Here is an 11,158-nt window from a genome sequence, read left to right as displayed (position 1 = left end):
AATGGATTTGCTTTACTTTGTTAACGTTGCTAACACAAATGTTGCTATGTTGATATTGTATGACTGTGAAACTTCTGTCTCTTCTACAATAAAGTCCTCTCAAGATGGTGTTATCTAAGTTATTTTCTTTATAAATAGGTCATTCTAGAATTAGCAGGCATTTTCTGTTCCTTGCATGAAATTTAAATAATCCATGCACAAAAGACAGAAACATACACTTGTCATGAACAAAATGTAACGGTAGTAAAAGTTATTCTTATTACTTTAAATCCCAAATATTTCTCGAGCACCTGCGAAAATGTTTTTTTCATCTTGACCCTCCCTCTTCAATAGCAACTTGCATATTGAAAAAAACAGATAAGACAAGTTTCAAATCAGCTTTTTTTGGTATAATTTAGTTCTGTCTTCTAGAACATTTTGTTTTATCATAGACATATTTTACATAGTACTATTATGCTCCGACGTTAACAACCGTGTTACAAAAACTTTTTTTGCAATCTAGAAGAGAAAAAAGTGAGCTATAACTCAGCAGAAATAACAAGCTAAATGCTCTGCCCTGAGCTATGTCTATTTTTTTTAAATATTTTTCCATGTTTTCCGCTATAACGGTGGCCAAGCCAATGCAACCTTCATACTCAAATGATCAGAAAAAGACATTAACATAAATATTTTTCATTCTTAATATGTAGCAAAAATACTTTGTGACTAGTTATAAAGAAATTTTAACTCCATGCCAGAAACGGGACATTTAGGAAAAGTAAAAATAAAAACCATGTGTTGCGCCAAAGCAACACGTGTGTGCATGCGTGTGTGTGTGTATATATATATATATATATATATATTCTCTCTCTCTGTACTCTACTCTAGATTGCCAGAAGCATTCATTCACCTCCCGTGACTCAGTTATGAATTTAAGTGACATCCCATTCTTAATCCATAGGATTTAATATGACATCGGTCCACACTTTGCAGTTATAACAGCTGAAACGCTTCTGGGAATGTTTTCCACGGGGGTTAGGACTGTTTTTATGGGAATTTATTACCATTTTTCCAGAAGCACATTTGTGAGGTTACACATTGATGTTTGAGGAGAAGGCCTGGCTCTCAGTCAACGCTCTAATTCATCCAAAAGTGTTCTATAGGGTTAAGGTCAGGATTGTGCAGGCCGGTCAAGTTGATCCACATCAAACGCTCTCATCTATGTCTTTATGAACCTTGATTTCACCACTGATTTCTGCACAGTCATGTTGGAACAGGAAGGAGCCATCTCTAAACTGTTCCCACGAATGTCCTAAATATTATCCGCTGAGCATATATACCATAGCGGAGCATATATATATATATATACGTCAGTATACCAAGAGTTTGTGGACAGTCAAACAGTTTAGGGATTTCCCCTTCCTGTTTCAACGTGCCTGTGCACGACGCAAGGTCCATAAAGACATGGATGAGAGAATTTGGTATGGATGACCTTGACTGTCCTGCCCTCAACCTGATAGAACACCTTTGGGTTGATTTCGAGTGCACAGTGAGCCAGGACTTTTCGTCCAACATCAACGTGTCACCTCACAAATATGCTCCTGGAAGAATGGGCAAAAATTCCCATAAACTCACTCCTAAACCTTGTTGAAACACTTCCCGCAAGTGTTGAAGCTGTTATGGCTGCAAAGGGTCGACCAACATCATTTTAAACCATATGGATTTAGAATGGGATATCACTTAAAATCATATGTGAGTAAAGGCAGGAGAGCGAATACTTTTGGCATATATCCATCCATCCATTTTTCAAACTACTTTTCCTCACAAGGGTCGCGGGCGTGCTGGAGCCTATCCCAGCTGACTGTGAGCGAGACATATAAACAAACAACCAGTTGCGCTTACACTATATAATTCCATAAATTCCTAATTAAAAACACAATGCAACATGTTTATGCTATGGCTTTTCCATTAATTTCAATGGAGAAAGTTGACTTGAGATCAAATTGATTCAAGTTACGAACATGGCCACGAAACAAATCAAACCCGTAAGTCAAGGCATCACTCTGTTCGGGAATTAAAGTGTGGTCATTTCAATCCCCTACATTAAGCGCGATACCTGAACGCAGCGCTAGTTTTGGTGGCGTTCGGGCCGTTCTCGCGAGATTTGACGCCGTGTCGCAAGCGGAGACAAGTTCCCTTCCGAGGAGTCGAAAGCAACCTTTTAAAAGACTTCGTGCGTGCAATCAAACGGGGGTTTTGCAACATTTCGCAAGAGGACACGCTTAATTTTAAAGTTGTTGCACAACGTGGGGGGGGCGGAAGAGCCCGTTTTTGTTGTGGTTTTTGGAACTTTTTGGCAAGTTGAAGTCCGGCTGCAGACCAAGTGAGTTTCCGTCGAGTCGGTGGTCGGCAGCAATGTCGCAGAAAGAGAGACCCAAGTTTTACCTGCAGGAGGTCAACAAAGCCATATGGGAAGTCCCGGAGCGCTACCAGAACCTGTCTCCGGTTGGCTCTGGCGCCTACGGATCCGTTTGGTAAACAACTTTGTGCTTATTTTTACTGGGTCACGCAATTTGAGCCTCCCCACCCCCCCACCCCCCATTCATTTCAATGAGGCCTACGCTCGCTATGCTAAGGCTCGTTAGCATATCCTCAAACTTGTGTTGAACGATTTCATCAGTTTGGAAAAGCGGACACATATGGTCACTTCACATAGTGAGAAATGTACGTTTTTAATGTAGTTGCCGTGCTAATGGGTAACGTTTGCATTACGTAGTTGACGTCTGGATGCCGTGATGCTCGCGATAAAGCTGACCAAAGTGCTCAGGATGCATTGAAAATGTGCATTCAAGTGGATTTGATTCATGTATTGCAACAGAAGGTTTTTATTTTAAAAGATAACCTTTATTTAGATTGCGAAGGTTGTGGCCAAGTGCATGTTAATATTGGTAGCTTTAACTTATTTTGCCATTTTCATAGAATCCCTCCATCAATTTCTGTGAGGCTTGTCCTCAAATGAGTCGCAGGTAAGCTGGAACCTTTCCCAGCTGACGTTGGCGACAGGCTACGTACACCCCGGAATGGTCGCATTGCCACTCATATTCACACTCAAACCAAGACAATTTGGAGTCTTCAGTGAAACTAAAAAGTTTTTGCAATGTGGGTGGAAAAAAAATCCCACACACGCACAGGAAGACCATGCGAACTCCACACAAGAAGGCCAGAGCTGGGATTTGAACCTAGAACCTCAAAACTGTGAGCCAAATGTTCGAACTACTGTTCCAGTGATATTTAAAATAACAAAACAATTAATTGATTGATTTTGCACACAATCAGGAAAATTTAGTTACTTGCCTCATTATTTTGATTGTTTGTTACATGCATTCAAATCAGTCGCCTTTTGACGAAATTCGCCATTTTGCACTTAAAATAGGCCATTTACATGAATCGTATAGATCCGATGAGTTTTTCCTGGGGGGGGGGGGGGGGGGGGGGGGGAGTGGTTGTCGTCGTCGTCGCGGTCACTATTGTCATAGGCTGTTTTGTACTCCTTGAACAATAGCAGCTAGATTTGTTCCACACATCTGCCATCCACATTAAGATGTAATTGTGAATATTACTCCGCGGCGGACAAATATACGAGCGGATTGGCCTGAGGTTCCGCCTGTGCGCTCGGAACCTGCTTTGGATAAGTCACAGGAGTTGACGAGACCAGAAAAAAAAAGGCTTCCGCCGCTTCTGCAGTTAAGAAGTAACGGTACTTTTACTCCGTTACAATGATCTAAATTTCGCTCGCTACTTTTATTATTGCTAATTTATCAACTATTTCGTGCGAAAGACTAAGACTACGACTTCCGCATTGGGCGTTGTTTGCGTCAATCCAATTTAAGCGCTAGTGACGTTTAAGTCTAGTTCATCAATAAAACGACACAAGAAAGTCACTTGACCTCACACAACGTCTTCTATTGGGCTTCCCGGGCATAAGTATTAACACTAGATAAACCAACCCGGCACGTCTTTCCTAAGTGACCACAATTTTGGGAAGGTCGTCATTACCATGAAGGCAACGGAACGCTACTCTTGTTTACATTTAGACAAACAAAAACAACAGCTTTCATGTATTGTAGTATTTGTCTGGCACTGTCTGTGGCACTGTCCAAAAGTGGATATTTCAGCTAACCTACCATAATTTCCCGTGTATAATGCGCACCTATGTATAACACGCACCCCCAAAGTTTCTGGAAAACCCTTCTACCTATGCATAATGCATTTTTACAATGCATGATTTTGCTTCTACCCATATAATCAAAACTTGAAGTATTGTATTTTGTTAGTTTTTTCAAATAATTATTTCAGCTAACCTACCATAATTTCCCGTGTATAATGCGCACCTATGTATAACACGCACCCCCAAAGTTTCTGGAAAACCCTTCTACCTATGCATAATGCATTTTTACAATGCATGATTTTGCTTCTACCCATATAATCAAAACTTGAAGTATTGTATTTTGTTAGTTTTTTCAAATAATTATTCTGAAGTTAAGCACTTTATTTGAACACGTAATACTTTCTTTTAAATTACTTGCTCTTATTTTTAAATTGACTGCCCTACTTTTATTTAGCAACGTATTTTCACGACCATAAGGTGCACCGTATTAAAAGGCGCAGTCTCAGTTACAGGGTCTATTTCTGTATTTAACACATACATAAGGTGCACCGCATTATTGGGCGCAGGCATGGTAAAACATATGGTAGCATGCATGCACGCTAAAACAATGTTTTTAAAAAGGCAGCGGGAGCAAAAATGAGTTCGGTTGTACTTTATTGAAGTATTTAACAATGTACTCACGTCATTTTTTGATCAACCCTCATCCACAAATCCATCAAAGTCCTCATGTTCTGTGTCCGAAATGAACAGCTGGGCAAGTTCTCCATCAAACACGCCAGGTTCCCTCTCGTCATTGTCTGAGTCAGTCTCGTTGCCGTGCGGCTCCTCAGAAATTATGCCAGTTTTTACGAAATATTAACCTTGCTGGTTGCATTCCTTAACCGAAGAGCATTGACGTCCGTATTATTGGGAAGCTTTTATTTTGAAGGTGGCTTTCGCCGCGAGTTTGTGATTTATTACCGTAATGGCTAGTTTGAACAAAATTAGGGGCGGCTGGCTTGACTGCTACTTTACGAGTGGAGACTGGCTTGACCACAGTCTTTTACAAAAGTTCGAACAACAGTGTAAGCAGACACGTTATCCCAAGCATCCACAATCCATTCACAAATTGTCCGGTGCTGCCTCCTAGTCTTAGTAAAGCTGTCTTCGCCATTTCCAACTCAGGCCACCTCGCCTTGTTTCCGCGGAAAGTCTGCTGTCTTCTTGCCTTGGCAAAGCTTCTTTTCCTGCTTTCTCCACTTGCGAACCATGGATTCGTTGATCTTGAATTCTCTCGCGGCTGCTCGATTCCCATGTTCCTCCGCGTAACTGATAGCTTGCAGTTTAAACTGTGCTTCGTAAGGGTGTCTCTTCGTAGGTGCCATTTTCGGGGGTCCTTAGCCAAACCGATGTTGTTTTGCACAATGCACATACCGGCGCTATATACCTACTGGGGGCGTGCCTTTAGCGTCCTCCTTCACGCGCACCTTTCCCCTTTAACGGCCGCATGCTGTCCTCAGCCACGTCCGCTTTTCCTCTGTGTAAGCAGCGTGTCGGCAGGAAATGCTCCCAGTCAGTCAAGTGGAGCGCTCATCACACAGCAACATTTATAGATTTTGGAACTCGGTGCACATATAAGGCGCACCGCATTATAAGTTGCCCCGTCCATTTTGGAGAAAATTTAAGACTTTTAAGTGCGCCTTATGGTCGTGAAAATACGGTAAATGACAAAACACACAATTGTGCTCATATGTTTGACTACCAGGGCAGAATTTGTAAGATGGGTACAATTCTGAAAAGAAAACATGAAAGGCCAGGCGAAACAGATTACAGACCAGCTCAACACCCTCGGCAGGGTCCTCGGGGGTGCATGGGAGTTCGCCCAACCAGTCTACATGTGTTTTGTGGACTTCGTGTTTTGCGGCGTTCGACCGTGTCCCTCGGGGAGTCCTGTGGGGCGTGCTTCGGGAGTATGGGGTACTGAACCCCTTGATACAGGTTGGTCGGTCCCTGTACGATCGGAGTCAGCATTTGGTCCACATATTCGGCAGTAAGTCGGACTCGTTTCCGGTGAAGGTTGGACTCCGCCCAGGCTGCCCTTTGTCACCGATTCTGTTCATAACTTTTATGGACAGAATTTCAAGGCGCAGCCGAGGCGTAGAGTGGGTCCGGTTTGGTGGCCTCAGTATTGCATCTCTGCTTTTTGCAGATGATGTGGTTCTGTTGGCTTCATCAAGCCGTGATCTCCAACTCTCACTGGAGCAGTTCGCAGCCGAGTGTGAAGGAGCTGGGATGAGAATCGGCACCTCCAAATCTGAGACCATGGTCCTCAGTCGGAAAAGGGTGGCGTGCCTTCTCCAGGTCGGGGATGAGATCCTGTCCCAAGTGGAGGAGTTCAAATATCTTGGGGTCTTGTTCACAAGTGAGGGAAGAATGGAACGGGAGATCGACAGGCGGATCGGTGCAGCGTCTGCAGTGATGCAGACTTTGTATCGGTTCGTTGTGGTAAAGAAGGAGCTAACCCGAAAGGCGAAGTTCTCAATTTACCGGTCGATCTACGGTCCTATACACACCTATGGTCACGAGCTGGAGGTCGTGACCGAAAGAACAAGATCCCGGATACAAGCGGCCGAAATGAGTTTCCTCCGCAGGGTGTCCGGGCTCTCCCTTAGAGAGAGGGTGAGAAGCTCGGTCATCCGGGAGGATCTCAGAGTAGAGCCGCTGCTCCTCCACATCGAGAGGAGCCAGATGAGGTGGCTGGGGCGTCTGATTCGGATGCCTCCCGGACGCCTCCCTTATGAGGTGTTCCAAGCACGTCTCACCAGGAGGAGACCCCAGGGACGACCCAGGACACGCTGGAGAGACTACGTCTTTTGGCTGGCCTGGGAAAGCCTTGGGATACCCCCTGAAGAGCTGGATGAAGTGGCTGGGGAGAAGGAAGTCTGGGCGTCCCTTCTAAAGATACTGCCCACGCGACCCGACCTCGGATAAGCGGTAGAAAATGGATGGATGTTTAAGGAACATTTTTGCTCATCAGAGTGTCATATTTGTTGCACTGGTCTTTTATATTTTCGCATTGAGGTGCTGCGGGTAGTGGACCTTGTTGTGGTCTCAGCGGAACCGTGAAGCACACGTAACATCGACGATAAGAGCTGATCCGCTCGTACATCTTGCATTAATTAATTGAAGTTGGTAATAGTGAAACAGAGAGTGATTTTATTCAATACTTTTCCAGAATGAGAGTGCTTAAAGAGGGCGAAGCTATTCATGTGGCACAGCTTGAAGCAGGCATCAGGTGCAGGTGGAGATGGGCCTGGCTCAAGTTAGAGGCCCGAACAAAAAAGCAAAGAAATGAGGCAAATTTAATTTTCATCTTAAAATCAACATGTACTTGAGAGCGGTGTAAATAATTTTTTCTGCGTGAAGAATATTTTTTTTTTGCCTTATTGTACTCTTTAGAGTATTCCACATTGCTTAATTTATGTTAAAATCCCCAAAATTCTCTGCTGGGGCCCGCGGCATCACCTCAGACCCCGCCCTTTTTTTCGGTCACCTTTTTCATGTCTTTGGTGTTTGAATGTCTGTTGTTAATCCCTGCGCTTGAGTCGTGCAATATGTTTTCACTCAATCTGGCAGGCTCGTTCGGGGAAGTAGTGACGGTTTTAATTTGGAGACAGCAAGCTCAGAGCTGACGTTTTCTGCTGATGTCGCGCCCCCCCCCCAATGCTCCTTCTGCAAATAATTTTTAAGGGATGTGTGCAAACATTTGTTTTCCAACAGCTCTGCTTACGACGTGAAGAGCGGCTTGAAATTGGCAGTGAAGAAGCTGTCCAGACCCTTTCAGTCCATCATCCATGCCAAGCGCACCTACAGGGAGCTGCGCTTACTGAAGCACATGAAGCATGAAAACGTGAGACTGCTGCTTTGTCTTCCCTCATGTTTTGAACCACAAGGCCCCGCGGGTGCTTCAAGGATTTCGATGATTAATTGAGTTAATTATTTATGTGGAAGTTCATGCTTGTTAATGCTGGGCAAAAAATGCATGAAGAAGAATAAAAAGCTTTTTTGGTATCTAACAAATACGAGGCTAGTCTGTCCTAACTCAGCCTTGTTACATGAACTGATGAAGCTTGCTTGGATGAGAGACAAAACTTATAATGCCTGGATCAGACTACAAGACAAATGTTGTCTTTCATGGCGGTTCTATAGCAACTGAAATAAGTATTTAACTTGTCACTATTTGTTTTCACTAAATATACTTCCAAATGTGATATTGACATGAAAAAAATCACCAGATGTAGGGAACAACCCAAGTAATCCATGCATGCAAAGAAAGTAGAACAAATAAGATCAGAAATTAAGTTATGTTCAATAATGTGAAATGACAAGGAAAAAGTATTGAACACACCATCTGGTATTTATTTAATACTTACTACAAAAGCCTTTGTTTGCAATGACCGCTTCAAGATGCCTACCAATATCGGGGCTAAATTCCTGGAGTCTGATCTCTGCAGAAGACAACCAGAACAGTCCAGTTGCAATCGAGTCAATGCCCTGACAATGAAATTACCTGAATGTCTGAATCTCAGTTTGTCAGTGTGTTGTTGATTTGATTGGACGCCTCTGTTTGCAGGTGATTGGCCTCTTGGATGTTTTCAGCCCTGCCACCTCTTTGAAGGAGTTCACAGATGTGTAAGTCAAATGTATTTATTTTGATTTATACACAAGTCACGTGTGTCGAGACCAACTTGGACTGGTAGTGGCACCTCATTAGCATATATGCATAAAAGAGACTTCATTTTCTTCTCACAATTTAAGCGTTCCCAAGTATCTTAATGTCTCTGGCGTAATTTAGTTAATACCCAGGGAAGAATATCAATAATACTTTATTTATGTACTACTATATAAAAAAAAGCATCTTAAAGTGTTTTTATGTTCCAAAAAGAAGAGAAGACGTGACTGCACGCTGTATACATTTTTTTTAAAGCCAGTCTGCAAAAGTGGGCTTTGTGATCACTTTTTAATTAACTTAATACCAAGATTCAGGGACAAACTTAAATGTGCGAAAGTATTACCGTAATGTCTTGTGTATAATGCGTCCTGAAATATTATGCGCACCCCCAAAGTTGACCTAAAAAAAAAAATCAGGAAAACCCTTCTCCCTATGCGCACCATCGGTTTGCTGCTATCCATATGCTCTAAACATTAAGAATTATCTGTGTTTTTATTCTGGTAAATTTGTATTTTTAGTCTGGTAAGTTTTTCAAAGAATTGACACATTGTGTCACAATAATTATTAATAGTAAAAATAATACCCGGTAATAATAATAATAATAATGATAATAATATTTGTACATGTGCCGATGTACTAGAAATGAGTGTGCCCGCTTGATGTAAAAAAACTCAACGGTCTTACATTGCCACCTGCATTGAATGTATGAGTCCCCGAAGTCATCCACTCGTTCCATTTCTTCTGCATGTGCTTTTTAAAAGGGCGATTGCACGATATGTCCATTACCTGCAACTGTGCAGTCATGCCACCAGGAATTTATTTTCTTTTAGTATTTGTTTGATGGGTGTCATGCGATGGACCCCAAAGGCATCCAGCACCAGCATTTTGCGAGAGAGCCGCTTATGGTTACGCCAGACTGACCTAATCCAGTCCTTAGTAAGCGTCTCATCCATCCACCCTTTTGGGTGGCATCTCACTATGACGCTGGTTGGCCACTTGGAGTTTTTGGGAAGAGTTTTTTGTTTAAAGATTATGTATGGCTTCATCTTAGTCCCATCTCCATGCGCGCCCAGCATTACAGTAAAGTGTGCTGTTTCATTCCCAGTAAACTTTATCCTCACAGTTTTTCCACCTTTCTGATCGATTGTTTGAGTGATTGGGAGGTCAAAGGTGAGGGGTGTTTGATCAGCATTTGCTATGCAGCCAATTTAGTATTCTCGCTGCTTTCTCAGCCAAATGATAAACTGCTGGTATTTCGTCAATTTATCCTCATAATCGGCAGGAAGATGTTGTGCAATTGTTGTTCTGCGCCAAACAGAGAGGTTGTGCCTCCTCATAAATAAGTAGCACCAGTTCGCGGATGCCCTGAATTCTTGGTTACCTTAATTCCTCATTATTGTCAGTGCTTTGAGACAAAGTTCGACAGTGCTGATAGCGCAGCCACTTGCCCTCCATTCGGCTACAATCTGCAGCAGCACTTCCTCCATCTCTGGGAACTGCGTGACTTTCCCACGTCCCAAAGCTCTTGCATGTGCTTTTTGCTGGAAGATTTTCTCCTTCGTTTTCCTCCAATGTCACGTTCGATTCACCCACTTTGAACTGCCGCGGTGCTTCGCGGTTTTCCACGTCTCCGGCAGCGGTGATTTCTTTTAAAATCTTTTTTAATTTTCTTTTAAAATCGGCAGCCCTTTTAGTCGACATTTTCTATCTTAGTTGAAGTTAAAACAAACTAATGGGTAGTCGTTTCTGCTGTTTAGTGCAGTAGCAACAAATATGCACCGCTAACGATGGTAACATGGCAAACTGCCACTAGCAGGTCAGGAATCTCAGATTAGCGACGCACATGACCGTAATATATATAAAAATGTAACATTAGGCATTGCATATCATTGGAATGTAAGTATACACCTTTTTCACAACCCTTAGGTACCTGTATACAACTATACAATGTGATTATTTTTTTTGTTGTTGGTATTATCGACTTTTTGAAAATATTTTTGGAAAAATCTGCGCATTATTCACGAAATTAGGGTTCGTGTTCAAAGAAAGTGCTTAACTTCAGAATAATTCTTTGGGGGAAAAAACTAACAAAATACAGCGAATACTTGATGTTTTGATCATATGAGTAGAAACAAAATAATGCATTGTAAAAATGCATTATACATTATAGTAGAAGGGTTTTCCAGAGTTTTGAGTTCAACTTTGGAGGTGGTAATTATACTTGGGTGCGCATTATACATGAGAAATTACGGTACACACACATATACATACAGACCTTTTCCCAAAAATTTGAATATTAT

At 42.3% G+C, this 11,158-nt stretch overlaps 1 protein-coding gene across 2 annotated transcripts in view; it reads left to right on the top strand.

Annotated features, from left to right (window-relative positions):
• Positions 1-2,155: 2,155 nt before the first annotated feature.
• The window catches only part of mapk14a (mitogen-activated protein kinase 14a), a 31,241-nt gene continuing 22,238 nt past the window's right edge, over positions 2,156-11,158 (top strand). For both annotated transcript variants that reach the window (XM_061684943.1, XM_061684942.1), the window contains exons 1-3: positions 2,156-2,513; positions 7,907-8,036; positions 8,760-8,818. In XM_061684943.1, the coding sequence (XP_061540927.1) occupies positions 2,395-2,513; positions 7,907-8,036; positions 8,760-8,818 (308 nt within the window). In that variant the 5' untranslated portion in view covers positions 2,156-2,394. The remainder of the gene's footprint in view (positions 2,514-7,906; positions 8,037-8,759; positions 8,819-11,158) is intronic.

This window comes from Phycodurus eques, chromosome 1, assembly GCF_024500275.1.
Source record: "Phycodurus eques isolate BA_2022a chromosome 1, UOR_Pequ_1.1, whole genome shotgun sequence".
Lineage (NCBI taxonomy): Eukaryota > Metazoa > Chordata > Actinopteri > Syngnathiformes > Syngnathidae > Phycodurus > Phycodurus eques.
The sequence above is the reverse complement of the archived record's forward strand: the minus strand, read 5'-3'. Positions and strand labels throughout refer to the sequence as shown.